The sequence below is a fragment of the Nothobranchius furzeri genome, chromosome 3 (assembly GCF_043380555.1).
Source record: "Nothobranchius furzeri strain GRZ-AD chromosome 3, NfurGRZ-RIMD1, whole genome shotgun sequence".
In the NCBI taxonomy this organism is placed as follows: domain Eukaryota; kingdom Metazoa; phylum Chordata; class Actinopteri; order Cyprinodontiformes; family Nothobranchiidae; genus Nothobranchius; species Nothobranchius furzeri.
The window spans coordinates 88,356,458-88,373,649 of record NC_091743.1 but is presented as its reverse complement, the minus strand read 5'-3'; the positions used below and the strand labels follow the sequence as shown (position 1 = coordinate 88,373,649).

The 17,192-nt window shown below is 39.7% G+C and overlaps 1 protein-coding gene across 2 annotated transcripts in view; it reads left to right on the top strand.

The window, feature by feature from the left end:
- mta2 (metastasis associated 1 family, member 2) overlaps positions 1-17,192 on the top strand; it is a 53,379-nt gene that overhangs the window by 19,735 nt on the left and 16,452 nt on the right. For both annotated transcript variants that reach the window (XM_054733695.2, XM_054733696.2), the window contains exon 4: positions 15,991-16,108. In XM_054733695.2, the coding sequence (XP_054589670.1) occupies positions 15,991-16,108 (118 nt within the window). The remainder of the gene's footprint in view (positions 1-15,990; positions 16,109-17,192) is intronic.

Sequence of the window (17,192 nt, the reverse complement as noted above, 5' to 3'; positions counted from 1 at the left end):
GTATGCATGTGCATGTATGTATGTATGCATGTGCATGTATGTATGTATGCATGTGCATGTATGTATGCATGTGCATGTATGTATGTATGCATGTGCATGTATGTATGTATGCATGTGCAGGGTTTCCCCCAGAAAATGAGTTAAGCCTGGCGGATTCGGGGTCGCGCGCTCCGAATGTGCATGTATGCATTTGCATGTACGCATGTGCATGTATGCATGTGCATGTATGTATGCATGTGCATGTATGTATGCATGTGCATGTATGTATGCATGTGCATGTATGTATGTATGCATGTGCATGTATGTATGTGCATGTATGCATGCATGTATGTATGCATGTGCATGTATGCATGTGCATGTATGTATGCATGTATGTATGTATGCATGTGCATGTATGTATGTATGCATGTGCATGTATGTATGTGCATGTATGCATGCATGCGCATGTATGCATGTACTTGTATGTATGTGCATGTACGCATGCGCATGTATGCATGTACGCATGTGTATGTATGTATGTGCATGTATGTGTGTGTCATCCTGACACACATATGTGCACTGATGTTGGTGTGTTTCTCCCTCCTCTCATGGCTGTAGATGCAGACATGTTGTATGTGAAGGGTCAGGATTTTTTTGTATGTTTAACCCTCTGGAGGCAGACATTGCAGATCTGCAACGTTAAAACCTACCTACCTGGTTACTCCACATGCGTTTTTCATGAGCATTTTTTAACTTAGAAGTACCCCTGAAGGACTTAGTTTGTTCGTCCTTTTATCAAAACTTATTTTGAGCCTGAGAGGGTTAAAAACATGTTTGGAAGCATTATAGAAACTGAACTAAAGACATTTAAAGTAACACTAAATAGTTTTAAACACTTTAAGTAATTCCTTAAAAAGTGGGTTTAAGTGACTGTGTATAAACTTTACCAACTTCCCCTTGAATATAACTCTGCAGCCCTCTGCTGACCAGAAATCACACTTACCAGTTTTGTGGAGCAGGTTGGTGCCCTTTAGGGGGAGCACTTTACCTGCTTAATGGCAGTTAGCGTTTTCAGCTCGCTGATCGCCAATTAAAAGCGCAAGAAAAAAAAACAGAAGAAGTTTGCATTTTATTGGCATCATGGGGATCCTGGAAGTAAAAGTAAGAGAATAATCTTTGGAGGCAAAACAAAGAGCTAAAACCAGAGTGAACATGAAGTAATGGACTGATGGTGACCTGGCTTTGTTGCTACTGGACTTGTAAGTAATATTTTGTCCAACAGTGTGGATCTTTTTACCTTGTGGTTTATTTTCACATTAGTTGGCTCATGTTAGGGTTAGCAAGCTGCTGCAAGGTTACGATTCCAAGTTCAATCAGTGGGGCGAAGGAACAGGAAACTGCTTAGTGTTACTTTAATGTTTCGCTTTTGTAATGTTAAAGGTGTGGAACACTGAAAAAACATTATTTAATTATTAATTAATTGGTGGCAGCATAGCTCAGGAGGTAGAGCGGGTGGCCTCATGATTGGAGGGTCATGGGGTCGATTCCAGCTCCCGCCAGGGGTATTCTGCTGTTGTGTCCTTGGGCAAGACACTTCACCCAACTTGCCTGTGTTGGTGGTGGTCAGAGCGGCCGACGGCGCCAAATGGCAGCCTCGCCTCTGTCAGACCGCCCCAGGGCAGCTGTGGCTACAAGTAGCTTACCATCACTAGCAGTGTGTGAATGTGAGAGTGCATGTAAGCGTCTTTGAGTGTCCTAAACAGCGCTACATAAGTTTGATGTACTATTATTATTATTAATAATTCTAATAATCATTGGTCAAAGTGATTCATGCAGGCTGAACATGAAGAAAGTCTCCTGCATTAGCTGCTGATAGCAAACAGACGGTGAAACTCTAGGGTAGAAAACCATGACAGATCTACGTCACACTGTCACTTAATATTAATGGACTCACCTGTCTTGACTCACTCCGGGGAAGGCTGTTGTTGGGTTTAGCATCCTGGAGAACATCTAGGCAAGTAGAAGCTAACTGTTAGCATTAGCAAGTCCACCACACAGCAGAACTCTTCCAGGCTTGTGTTATTTGTGGAGATAAATCATCAGCGTTGCAGAGCAAGCAGAGTCAATGGTGGAGTTGTGTTGTTGTTAGCCAATCAGAGACGAGATGTGCAAATATCAGAAAATAAGAGTCCAATTTTTCTAGTTCCTGAAACTGGTGTTTTTTCCCCAGTACGAATTACAAGGCATTCATTCATTCTAGAGACAACTGCAATTGTGTGGATTAAATCAGCGTTCGACGCCTTTAATCGTTGAATGTATTTTCTTTGAAGCAGACCGCCAGATTTCCATTTGTATTTTAACACGGTTTGTAGTGAAACACTGGTGTGGTAGTTGAAAAGTCACAAGTGTAAACAATCAGATTCCTCAGTCTAGTGTCTAGTTTAGTGGGATTAGACTGGTGTGATTCTCAGCGACGTATACTGGATTACCTCCACTGTTGCTTCAGTTGGTGAATCTATGCTCTGGTAATGGGTCACCTTAAACAAGTTTAGCATTCTTTCCTTTCTCTGGTGAGAACTTATGGACAAATATTAGGGCTGGGTGATATGGCCTAAAATCAATATCATGTTATATTGAGGATTTCACCTCGATAACGATAAATAAATGATAACTACAGGTATGCACAGAAACAAAAGTTGTCCACTAGATGGGGCTGTCACATGTAGGGTTGTCACGGTAACCGGTGTAGCGGTAAACCCCGGTAAATAAGTTAACAATAATAATAACCGTCTTGTTTTTAAAAATATATATTTTCCCGATGGGTTTGCCCTGGCTGCGGTGTAGGCGCGGTGACCCTTACCAGCCACCGTATCATCTGCTGAAGTTGCCGGCGGCACATGCGCACTTTGTTGTTTACAACCAAAACTTTCTTTAAGCTAAAGCTGAAATAATGGCCAAAGGAGGAGACGGCAGCGCTCAGGACATTTATTATCCCTCAAAGAAGACAAAGTGGGAAGTACGGGCATCTTTTGGATATCTGAAGAATGCCGAGGGACAGTTGATAGAAGACGGCTATCCTGTTTGCAGCACGTGCAGAAAAAGTGTCTGTGAAAGGCAGCAACGCTTCAAATCTCATGACACATCTGCGTGACCATCACTCACAACTCTACAGTCAACGCAAGGCAAGCTAACGTTAGCGTTTTAGCTAAAATGCGTGATCCGAGGATTTGGGTTGAGGGAGAACGCAACGAGTCGCTATATAAAGCAGCCGCAGCGCCGCTACCTGCATATAAACCGTGTCGCGGACACCGCCATGTTGAAATGACGCTATGCATTACGGGGCTCCCAGGGGCAGATAAGAGTTGGTCTCTCTCCGAGAATAATTATGAATTTAACAACGATTACTGCCTGATGACATTTTCCCACATCTGCAAAGCTCACTGGAAGGACACAAACCGAGGACGATATTTTCCTGATATAGGGTTTATTACTCAAGTAAGGGTAAAAAAGTATCTGATTAGAAGGCTACTTGAGTACTGAGTATCATCTGATCTAATATTTTTAAATGATGACATCAAACAGACATAAAATAAGAAGTTATGGGCAAATATTGGTATTTTAAAGACCAAAGGGGAAAAATGTAAACAAATAAACTACATAATTACAAAATAACACATTTTAGGCAGAATTTAGACACAAACTGAGGACAATATTTCCTGACATACAGGGTTTATTTAATTGTGTGAAAATGTAGCACGTTTAAAAAAAATACCTCGATAATACCGAAAACCGTGGTAATTTTGGTCACAATAACCGTGAGGTTAGATTTTCACACCGTGACAACCCTTGTCACATGTATTACTTTCAGTCACATTTTTACGTGACTCAAGGTGGTACAGCTTCCTAAAGGGACATGAACGCTGCCAACCTACACACATCTTTTCATTTTTGTATTATCAGATTTATTGACATGGGAAAAGAATCTCGATAAGAGTCAGAAATTTCGATAACGATAAATTTTCGATTCATTGCCCAGCCCTAACATAGATCCACAAAGTCTTTGATGAAAGCAGTTCCTACTGTTTAAATGAAGAAGTTACATTATGTTTTTGCTTGACTAAACTTTCAACGCTGGTCCATTAAAACCTATTTTTGGTAATGGGCTTTAGCCAGTATGCTGGGTCTGCCCCTCAGAATGATCTACTCTGCAGAAGAACTGAAAAGGTGGTGGCTGTAAACTCGTGAGTGTGAGTTTTGGCCTGCAGGTTGTCCTACCAGTAAGCAGTGGAGGCCTGAAGCATGCTTTCGTTCCATCTTGAGACAATTTCGTGTAAAACAGTGCTTAATTATGTCTCATTTGTTGCTGATGATCTCTTTTGATAAGTTTGTGCTGCGACCTTTGTGTCTGACTGAGGTGGACTGAGTTAACCCAAGTAGAGTGAAAGATGGTTTCTTTCCAGAGCCCTTCAGGCTTAACAAATGAGAGAGCTGTAATTGTCATGAAAACACACATCATGTGTTGCTTGTGCTCTGTATAGGCTTAGAGCATGTCTCAATAACACAGAACTATTGATATGACTGGCTGCCGTCAGGATGACTGAATGTTGGTACTTTACCCGTCTCACAGGTGAATTGTTGTGAGTCGTGTCTGAGAGGTGAGGGCTTCCCCGGCCTCCTCGTGTCTGGTTTGTGCGGCGAGGCAGACAGTTGAGTTCAGCCTACACTTGTCTGGGTTAAAATGGCCCACACATATGTTGCTGGGTTTCACTCACAGGACTCTGCAGTCGCACAAAACTCAAGTGGAGGACAGGAAGTGTTTTGCTCCACGAGAAAACAGCGCGATGATGGGTGAAAGCAATTTTATTAAAGCTATAAATGAGCTGGCACAAATGTGATATCGCAAAAAATACATCTCCCTTTAGGTTGTGACCCGTCTGACTTTTCATACGCTGTGGAGGATTTACCCAGCGCTGAAGCCTTCTGCATAACGAACTACCTTCCTCTCATATTTTACTAACCTGGAAGCCTACAGCTTCAGGTTGGTTAACCATTGAGTGAGCCGGAGTAGCCTTAAATGACCGTTGTCTTGTTTTTGCTCAGGTAAGTAGTGAGTTGTGCTATTTTAATTCATTAGCCCATTATAATAATGCTATTGCTAATGCTAGCCATCAGTATGTGTGCCAGGCTCGACTTGTAACTAACTTTTTATGCCTTTTAAATTCAAATTACTGGTACATTTGTTTGGTTTTAATAAGGTATAAACGCCACGTTACAGCACTAAGCTAACTGCTAACAACATTAGCACTCTGAAATCTATTTACCGCCAGGACACGTGAAATGGCATGAAACTGTGCTAACCTGTCGTTTTTATGGCTGTTTCTAAGCAACAGTTTAATAAAACACTCAGTAATCTCTTACCTGTTAGAAAGTGATCCCTGTAAACGCCAGCATCGTCCGTTTCAGTCCCTGTTTTAAGCCGTAGATTACTGATCTACTTCTGCCGTCTCCTTTCAGTACGTTCTTTTTTTAATTAGGCCCTTTGTGGCGCTCTACATTCGGGACTTGAAAAGAAAATGTTTCTCTTTGTCCCGATTAGAGCGATTGTAATAAAGAAAGCAACCTTTTATATAGCGCCTCTCAAGAGCGCTTCACAAAAACAAAACATTTCAAATATAAAAAATTATTTAAAAACATGTTTAAAATGACCAAAAATATAAATTGTGATATAAAATGTAAGGAAAGGGAGAGAGAAAATGAATAGGAAAGAGAGAAATCGGTGGATCCTGGGAAAAGTGGAATAGGGAGAGGGTGGAGAGGAAGTGGTAACTGTAGACCGCCCAGTCACCAAAGTAAATGGCTTTCTGTGCAGCTCTGGCTACTTCTGGACCCGCATCTGCATTTAGTGACGTAGATGCAGCGTCATCTGAAGCTGAGTCAGGGGACTCCTAAGCGCTTTACCCAATAGTGAACTATTCTCACGTTCACACACTGATGAGCTACAATGTAGCCACAGCTAGGGGCACTCTGATAGAGTTCCTCTGACCACCAGGTGGGTGAAGTGTCTTGCCCAAGGACACAACAACCGAATTCTCCAGGATCGATCCTACAACCTTCCGATTACTGGACAATCCGCTCTACCTCCTGAGCTACTGTTCATTTGTTCTAATTTCTTTTTTTTTTTTCCCCCGTGTCCTGTCTGGCTGTGAAGCAAACAGAATTGATGTCTGAATGCTGGTGACAAGCCTTACAGATTTACTCTCAGGTGGAGCATCAAAGCGTCTGCTTTTAATGTCACGCCTGATACTTAAAACTTTATTGTTATTGTTGTTGAATGCTTTTTAATTTCGGCCAGACACGGAGACAGAGGTGAAAGAGAAAGGAAGAGACAAAAGGAAGGGGGGGGTGGGTCCACAAAAATAAACAATAATGAACAAGAGTCTGCTTCTAGACCTGCAGAAAGAGAGAAGAAGAAAAAAAAAAAGGACACAACAACAATACAACAATCACACGATAATAAATCACAGTGCATTAAGTGCCCAACACAGCCTTAAGACATGTTTGACGTGCCCAAGTCCATACTTATGAGAGCACCATGTGAGCACCTGTGTGTGTACACTCGCTTGTTTATGTAAGGTTTCTCTATAGGAGCGTCCACTAGAGAGTGTGAGGGGCCACAGATCTGCCCCCTAAAGATGTGAAGGAGACGGAGGGAGCTCCAAGTCCCAGAGATCCAGGAGTTGCCCCAGAGCACAGGAACCTCAGGGAGACTGCGACCAGAAAAGCCCCCGCCCCCCTCGAGAGGCGCAGAGGATCGCCCTGGGGGGCCACAACCAGCAGCCGGCAGAGTCCCGGGAGATATCGACGGCAAGCCCACAGGCCCGCCCGCATCCTCCCACCCCCTAGCCGGCCGAGCCCAGGACCCAGGGGCGACCACCCCCGCCGGGGACACAGCAGAGCCCAGGGACCCAGACCCCACCAGGCAGCCACCGGGATTGGTCAGGCAGACGCAAAATCTTAAACTCCCTGACCTGGGAGCCACGACCCAGGCAGACCAAGGCACCGCATTTGTTCTAATTTCTTTATCCTGCTCAGTTTTTTCACTTGGTAATGCTCCTCTTCCCACATCCACACACACTCGGGAACAAAAGAGCCTTGATCTGTCTGAGGCCAACATCAGGCAAACGGCAAAGTGTGACATGTCTTGTGTCTGTCAGAAAAGGAAGTGAGTGTTTGCCTGTGCTGTTTTATGTTGTGTGCTTGTAAAATTCAACTCCTGTGTGTGTGTGTGTGTGTGTGTGTGTGTGTGTGTGTGTGTGTGTGTGTGTGTGTGTGTGTGTGTGTGTGTGTGTGTGTGTGTGTGCGAGCGAGCGAGTGATTAAAACATACATGTTTGGGGGGATGGGCATCTCAGGTTTGGTACACAGGGTCTCCCACATTATCTGGCAGGGACTAGCCGGACAGAGGGTGAAAGGAGGCGGGGGTTGAGAGGTTAGTGAGCAAAGGGGTGTGGCCTGGGGTACTGTCCTTCTCGCTGCCATGTCTGTTTCTGGTGTGTTCTCTCCACCATGCCCCTACTGACAGGGTTTCCTTTGGCTGAGTGCAGGGGCGGAGTCCATGGGGATGAAGCTAAATGGGCCCTCCCCACCAGCTTGCAACAAATTACTCACCCGCCTGAAATTAGGAATGCGCAGTCTGGTGGCCAAGTGCACACACGCGCACACACACACACACACACACACACACACACACACACACTCATGTGCTGTTACATATTCTAATGTGTCGTGTTTTAAATGTTCAAAGTCAGACCAAGATTTTGCTACATATCCCTGTACCAGAATGTTTTCACCTTTTTTTGTAATTTGTATTGCTTTTATTTTTGATTTATTCAATATATTTACCTTCTACTGTACCATGTTCAGCGCCTTGGGCTTCCTGACAGGGTTGCGGAAGGCGCTTTATAAATAAAGCTTTGATTGATTGATTTGATTGATCCCAGACGTACAGCCAAAGTGAATTTCTGATCGTCAGGGTTGTAATGTAAGTGATCTACTTTAATCCTTTCACTGATGAATGACCAAGATTGACTCTGCTGTTCCTTTTCTATAGTTTTCACACTTTATTCTAACAGTCTTGTGTTAACCTTTGAACTCTTTGAGTCTGTTACAGAGGTGTAACTTGAAGCAGAGTTGAGAAACATGGTCTGTGAAGTTCCTTTCTGCCTCCAGGAGGCTGCTTTCATTCACTTCACTAAAATATTCTAAGCAAGTGAGGAAAGCCATTATATACGGGTGAAACTTAAACATTAGAAGACTGTTCAAAAGTTCATTCATATTTATGTTTAAAAACCACAACATTTCTCATACTAAAAGAAAAAATGTAGTATTTTTATTAACCCTCTGGAGGCAGGCGTTGCAGATGTGCAACGTTAAAACCTACCTACCTGGTTACTCCACATACGTGTCTCATGAGCATTTTTTAACTCAGACATAACCCTGAAGGACTTAGTTGTTTATCCTTTTATCAAAACTTATTTTGAGCCTGAGAGGGTTATGACAAATTTAATCAATTAAATCTATTTAATATAAAGTTCGTTTATGTCTGTAGTTCAACTTAAAAAGTGAAGCTAATGCGCACACTCGGTACCGTTTTGCTGCCGCCGTTCGTCTGTGAGAGTAGCAGGTAGGAGGAGGAGAATGCGTGCTCGCAGGGGGCGTGGCAAGCTTTTTGAAAGTGTAGTTCAGATTTCTCTGACATACTGTATATATATGTACATATACACATATATACATATATGTACATATATATAAGTATATGTATATATATATGTACATATATATGTATATGTATATATATATACATATAAGTATATGTATATATATGTACATATATGTATATATGTACCGTACATATATATATATATATATATATGTAAGTATATGTATATATATGTGTATATGTATATATATACATATATACATATATGTACATATATATGTATATATATAAGTATATGTATATATATATATATATGTGTATATGTATATATACATATATATATATACATATACATACATATATATGTATATGTGCATATGTATATATACATATACTTATATATATGTATATATATATATATGTACATATATATATATGTATATATATATGTATATATGTACATATATATATACATATATATATGTACATATATATATACACACACACACACGCAGTTCTTACTCTACCTCAAGGTGTGCACCCAAGAGCAGACATGAAAAAGATGATGATTATTAAACAATTTGGTCCAGTGCCACCCCCCAATCCCCCAGTGGAAGATTATGGACATTTTATATGTAAAAGCATCAGTCTTTGCCCATTGGAGTTCGGCAGGCTCCATCTCTGGCGGTTTTTAAATCTCGGTTAAAGACCCACTTTTACACTTTGGCTTTTAGACAGTGACTCGTTTTAGTGTTTTATTGTATCATTGTTTTAATGTGTTCTTAGTATTCATCATGTTTTATCTGCCTTTGATTGAGATTTGTATCCTTTCTTTTAGCTCCTTGTAATGGTTGTGTTTTGTTTTAGCCTGTGCAGCACTTTGGGCAGCTCCCATGCTGCATTTTAAACGTGCTATATAAACAAACTATGCTATGCTATGGTGTTTGAGAAGTAGAGTTCCAGGCTGGTGAGAATGTATGATAAAGTATCTCTACATATTCATGGTATTATAATATTATATGTGATGGATTATTTATCCTGTCCTGTCTTTAGTCCATCATGAACACTGACTACAGAGAAATCCTCTGATGCATCCATGCTGCTCAGTACCAGGCCTGTATGATGTCACTAGTTACTAACGAACCAATCAGCTGGCAGAGCTGCTGGTGAACGTGTGAGCGTGCAGAACTTGTTAAACTACGTGATTCAACTTGAGGAACAAAGTATAATCCAGCTGCTGTTGTTTATTTGTTGTTGTTTATAGAAACTAAATGTATCTGCAGGGCTTGAGGCCCAGGGCAGAGTTTTAGACCTCAGACCAAACCACATCCAGACCTGTTATTAATAATAGTGTGTATTATTTACACCAATCAGAATACTCAGTAATGTTCACAGACATCCAGACCTTAGAAATGAAATAAAATCCACATTAAAGTTAAAAATGATTAACCTTGTTTCTTCATTAAAGATCTGTGAACACTTTTCTACTGGATGTTGTCCAGCTGAAGCAGACAGCTGCTTATCTCTAACAGAGCTGAGCTGTGAGAGAAAATATTCAGGCTTATTTAATCTGATTTTCCATCACCTGTGGCTTTAGTGCATTCACTTAATATTAATTATAAAACTATAACAGGTCACTACAGTCTGGGTAGAACGTGCTTCTAGGAACAGAAGCTTGTTGGGTTAGGGTTGGCAGCAGCTCACCTGTTCCTGACAGGAGAACTCCTCTCATCAGCAGCAGGTGAGCTACAGAGTAACAAAAAACACCAAACTCAAACGGGAATTTCCCCAGCTGGTCCTGGCTCCGCCCACCATCCCCGTTAGACAGGAGCTGCTTACTGTGACACCAGAGCTAGGCAGGGACGCCCTCCAGAACATTTTGATAGGGGTGGTCAGAAGGGGCCAAAGAAAGTTGGGGGGGGGGGGGCACAAATTGATAACTGGGAGAGTTTAGCCTGCGGCGATGTATTGCATTGCTCCTTCGTTCGTTTATTTTTATTTTTTTTAGACAGTACGTATCCAAAACATTTTACTTAAATTTTACAAACACACACTTCAGGAAAATATATTTCAGTTATCTCAAATGTTATTTCAGATTTCATTTTTAAATGTTTTTTGTTGTTTAATTCACTTTTTTAAATGGTGAGCAGAAGAAACATATGTATTTTTTAATTCAAATTATTTCTTTACTCATTATTTGTATTATTTTTATTTTGTTTTACAATTATGCCTTGAATAAATTAGATCAATTTGTGGTTTGAGTGAACATTAATATGATTTATTAACACTGGCTTTTGCTGGGGGTTGGCAGCAATTTTCGCCCTAGGAGCTAGGCTCCGTTGAAGCTCGTTAGTGCGACTAGAATCTACAAAATGTCGTTGTTGCGCCACGCCTGAGCCTGTGTAGGGGAAACACTGATAAATGAGCCACAATTGTGTAGCGCCTTTCAGAGTCAGAGGACTCCAAAATCATTCATCCATTCACACACACATTCACTCACTAGAGGTGATGAGCTACAATGTAGCCACAGCTGCACTGGGGCACTCTGATTGAGTCAATTAATGAAAAAATTCAATTAATCAAGATTAATTGAATACAACACCTGTAATTAATTAGATTAATTTTTAATCAAGTCGCACCCCTATTAATTATTATTATTATTATTATTATTATTATTATTATTATTATTATTATTATTACAAGTGAGTTAGATGTTTGTATAGTTATATTCATTTACAATAAGTAAATATAAAACATTAATGCAAAGATCCAGAATGGACACAGGAATATTTAAACTACTTCAACATATTTATAATCAAGAAAAAGTAAAAAGTAGCCTTGATTAAACAAGTTAATATCAATAACTCGATACAAGCAGGTACAGAAACAATACCCACACTCCGACCGCGGCGCATATTTGTTGTCATTTAAAACAGTCATGATTGTTTCCCATGCTTCATTTTCATTTCTCAAATAATAAATCAAATGTATAATTTAATTTTCATTCAGTTTTTTATTTATATTTAGTCATAACAAGCTGGCCAGCGTGTCCAGCAACATATTAGTTACACAGTTTTACTTAAAGTAAGGAACATTTGACCTGTTGTGGGCCAAACCACTCCTTCCTTCTGCTCCACGTAAACCTGAACAGGTCACCTGCTTATGCGTAATCAAATGTCTCTATGAGGGCTTTCTGAAGAGGCTGGATGAGGTCTGGACTTCAGCCTCAGACAGACTCATGGATGTTTGAATGTTTTAGAGGCTGAATCCGCACTGCGCTGCCACACTGGAGACCGCGACCCACAGACGTGCGCCAAGCTGCATATCACAGCTCCTCAGCGCGCTGTCGCGATGAGCATGGTCGCCAGGTCTCAGATATGCTCAGATGTTCTGATGGGAATCTTTTTTTAATTGATTTTGTAACATTTAAAGTTTCTGCGCACCTGCATGATTCGGGGTAATTCTAGTCTGTCAAAGTGGCCAACAGCCTTGAGATTCAACAAATAAATGGTGAAATATGGAAAACATCTGCTTAACACGAACCCTGTATACCTTTAACTGCTTTTGCCTTCTTGTGAAGATAGTTGCAAAGCTATAGAGAAACATTTAAACTTAATTAACAGCAGAGGCGTTAGCACCGCTAGCTCCGTGACTGTAAATGGGGAAAAATAAAAAGCAGAATTGACTGGATCCTTTTCTTGCCTTTTCAGCATTGTTTATTGTTAAGTTTCGTTCAGTATAAAGTTTAATGACAACAATCCAAAGAGACAGAGCCTGAATTTGCCTCCTGAACCGTTTAAACATGTTCCAAACGGAGACATGCATCAAAAGCCACACCTGCTCTACTAGTATGGAAAGTTAAACACTAACAGGGTGAATAATAGCAAAGTGTGTAGGTACAGATGCTGCATTTGATGTCATTACCATGTTTTGGCTTCTTGTAATTGTGTGACCTGTAATGGCAGCCCTTCCTACAACACGAGTGTACCGTTTTCTGCAGGATTATAATCCCATAACACACAAAGTGACCAATGCTTCCGTAGCTTAAACACCTAGCTATCCCATCATGCAACGTGCCACAGCACCCAATACGCCATCTGATAAAGACCGATACTAATGTGTCTGCAATACTAATACTAATGTGCCTGTAGTACTAATACTAATGTGTCTGTAGTACTAATACTAATGTGTCTGTAGTACTAATGCTAATGTGTCTGTAGTACTAATGCTAATGTGCCTACAATACTAATACTAATGTGTCTGTAGTACTAATGCTAATGTGTCTGTAGTACTAATGCTAATGTGTCTGTAGTACTAATACTAATGTGTCTGTAGTACTAATGCTAATGTGTCTGTAGTACTAATGCTAATGTGCCTACAATACTAATACTAATGTGTCTGTAGTACTAATGCTAATGTGTCTGTAGTACTAATGCTAATGTGTCTGTAGTACTAATGCTAATGTGTCTGCAATACTAATATCGATGTCCCTGTAGTACTAATACTGATGTCCCTGTAGTACTAATACTAATGTGTCTGTAGTACTAATGCTAATTTGTCAGCAATACTAATACTGATGTCCCTGTAGTACTAATACTGATGTCCCTGTAGTACTAATGCTGATGTCCCTGTAGTACTAATGCTAATGTGTCTGCAATACTGATGTCCCTGTAGTACTAATGCTAATGTGTCTGCAATACTAATGCTAATGTGTTTGCAATACTGATACTGATGTCCCTGTAGTACTAATACTAATGTGTCTGTAGTACTAATACTAATGTGTCTGCAGTGTTTATACTGATGTCCCTGTAGTACTAATACTAATGTGTCTGTAGTGTTTATACTGATGTCCCTGTAGTACTAATACTGATGTCCCTGTAGTACTAATACTAATGTGTCTGCAATACTAATACTAATGTGTCTGTAGTACTAATACTAATGTGTCTGCAATACTAATGCTAATGTGTCTGCAATACTAATACTGATGTCCATGTAGCACTAATACTAATGTGTCTGTAGTACTAATACTAATGTGTCTGTAGTACTAATAGTAATGTGTCTGCAGTGCTAAAACTGATGTCTCTGTAGTACTAATACTGATGTCTGTAGTACTGATACTGATGTGTCTTTAGTACTAATACTGATGTCTTTGTAGTACTAATACTGATTTGTTTGTAGTACTAATACTGATGTGTCTGTAGTACTAATACTAATGTGTCTGCAATACTATTACTGATGTGTCTAGTACTAATACCAATGTGTCTGCAATACTAAGACTGATGTCTCTGTAGTACTAATACTAATGTTTCTGTAGTACTAATACTAATATGGCTGCAATACTAATATGGATGTCTCTGTAGTACTAATACTGATGTGTCTGTAGTACTAATACTAATATGGCTGCAATACTAATACGGATGTCTCTGTGGTACTAATACTGATGTGTCTGTAGTATTAATACTAATGTGTCTGGAGTACTAATACTGATGTCTCTGTAATACTAATACTGATATCTCTGTAGTACCAATACTGATGTTTCTGTAGTACTAAAACTAATGTGTCTGCACTAATACTGATGTTTCTGTAGTACTAATACTAATGTGTCTGAAATACTAATACTGATGTCTCTGTAGTACTAATACTGATGTGTCTGTGGTACTAATACTAATATGGCTGCAATACTAATATGGACGTCTCTGTAGTACTAATACTCATGTGTCTGTAGTACTAATAGTACTGTGTCTGCAATACTAATACTGATGTTTCTGTAGTACTAATACTAATGTGTCTGCAACACTAATACTGATGTCTCTGTAGTACTAATACTAATGTGTCTGAAATACTAATACTGATGTCTCTGTAGTACTAATACTAATGTGTCTGCATTACTAATACTGTTGTCTCTTTAGTACTAATACTAATGTGTCTGCAATACTAATACTGATGTCTCTGTAGTACTAATACTAATGTGTCTGAAATACTAATACTGATGTCTCCGTAGTACTAATACTAATGTATCTGCAATACTAATACTGACGTCTCTTTAGTACTAATACTAATGTATCTGCAATACTAGTACTGATGTCTCTGTAGTACTAATACTGATGTGTCTGCAGTGCTAATACTGATGTCCCTGTAGTACTAATACTAATGTGTCTGTGGTACTAATGCTAATGTGTCTGCAATACTAATACTAATGTGTCTGTAGTACTAATACTAATGTGTCTGCAATACTAATGCTAATGTGTCTCTGTGGTACTAATACTAATGTGTCTGCAATACTAATACTGATGTCTCTGTAGTACTAATACTGAAGTCTGTAGTACTGATACTGATGTGTCTTTAGTACTAATACTGATGTCTCTGTAGTACTATTACTAATGTGTCTGCAATACTAATACTGATGTCTTTGTAGTACTAATACTGATGTCTTTGTAGTACTAATACTGATTTGTCTGTAGTACTAATACTGATGTGTCTGTAGTACTAATACTAATGTGTCTGCAATACTAATACTGATGTGTCTAGTACTAATACCAATGTGTCTGCAATACTAATACTGATGTCTCTGTAGTACTAATACTAATGTTTCTGTAGTACTAATACTAATATGGCTGCAATACTAATATGGATGTCTCTGTAGTACTAATACTGATGTGTCTGTAGTACTAATACTAATATGTCTTCAATACTAATACTCATGTCTCTGTAGTACTAATACTGATGTTTCTGTAGTACTAATACTAATATGGCTGCAATACTAATACAGATGTTTCTGTGGTACTAATACTGATGTGTCTGTAGTACTAATACTATTGTGTCTGCAATACTAATACTGATGTCTCTGTAGTACTAATACTAATGTGTCTGAAATACTAATACTGATGTCTCTGTAGTACTAATACTAATGTGTCTGCAATACTAATACTGCTGTCTCTTTAATACCAATACTAATGTGTCTGCAATACTAATACTGATGTCTCTGTAGTACTAATACTGATGTGTCTGTAGTACTAATAGTAATGTGTCTGAAATACTAATACTGATGTCTCCGTAGTACTAATACTAATGTATCTGCAATACTAATACTGACATATCTTTAGTACTAATACTAACGTATCTGTAATACTAGTACTGATGTCTCTGAAGTACTAATACTGATGTTTCTGTAGTACTAATACTAATGTGTGTGCAATACTAATACCGATGTCTCTGTAGTACTAATACTGATGTGTCTGTAGTACTAATACTGATGTGTCTGTAGTACTAATACTGATGTATTTATGTTTTTAGGAGAATTTGAAGAAGAGTCGAAACAGCCGACGCTGGCCGATCAACAGAAGCACCAGCTCAAACACAGGGAACTCTTTCTGTCCCGACAGTTTGAATCCTTACCTGCTACTCACATACGGTATGTGTTGGTATGAAAGCTGAAACCTCACACACACGCTTAGATTTCTGCTAACCGTCAGTGACTTTACATGCATTGTTAAAGTTTCTTTCCTGGGGATTTCTCTTATCCGATGAAACCATCTAGTAGAGCTGTAGCGACGCGTGGATGACATTGACGGCTCGATTTAAAAAAAAATTGTCGACGTCAGATCCGGTAGTTGACGCACCGCGCCCACTTGTTGCATCCCCAGGAGTTTGTAAATAGAGGAGGAATCTGCCTGTTTTCCCTCTAGTTCGCCCTCTTCTCCGCCTTCACTAACATCTCCGCCAAATACCGAAGACCTGGAACAAAGTCCGTCCACTACTAGATTCCTTTCCTGTTTTGACCGCCTTCGTCTCCCGGCAATGGACAACAACGTCCGGGGTCAAACGCGCTGCTCCGTCTCTACCGCAGATGTAGAAAATCACCGGGAGCGTTTCTCCCTTCATTAAGGAGCTTCTTTCAGACATTAGGAGAGCTGTTTTGGTGGTAGCAGTCTCTCCTCCATGCTGGTCTGTTTGCTGCTGGGTGTTTTTGGTTTATTTAAACTTGGTTACTTGAACTTAACGTTGGTAAAGCTAATGTTAGCATCTTCGCTAACAGCTTCTTGCTTTTGGATAAGTTGTTACGTTTTGGTTTAGAGTTCATCTTTTTTGTGGTGCAGATCTCCCTTTTATTACATTTAGAGTGTTGTGGGTTTTCGGTTTAGTTTAAAAAATCACCTTGAGTTTGGTTTAACCGCCCAGTTTAGAGTTGGACCTTTGGAGATTCTTATTTTGGTCCAGAACCCTGTAATCTTTGCCCAGTGGGATATCCCTACTTATTTGTACTTTTGTTTTAATTCCCCACAGGCAGAATTAGTTTATTATTCCCAACCTGTGGATGGAAAGATTTTTTTTTTTTTTTTTTGTAGTTGTAAACAAACCTGATCATCATTTTAACTTTTAAATCCCGTTATTGTCCCTTCCTTTTTGCACACGAGCCAAACTCCCCAGGAAGAGTCGTAACACCACTCGCCTCACGCTCATAAGTGACCAAAACAAAGCAGCATGGAGACCGTCTC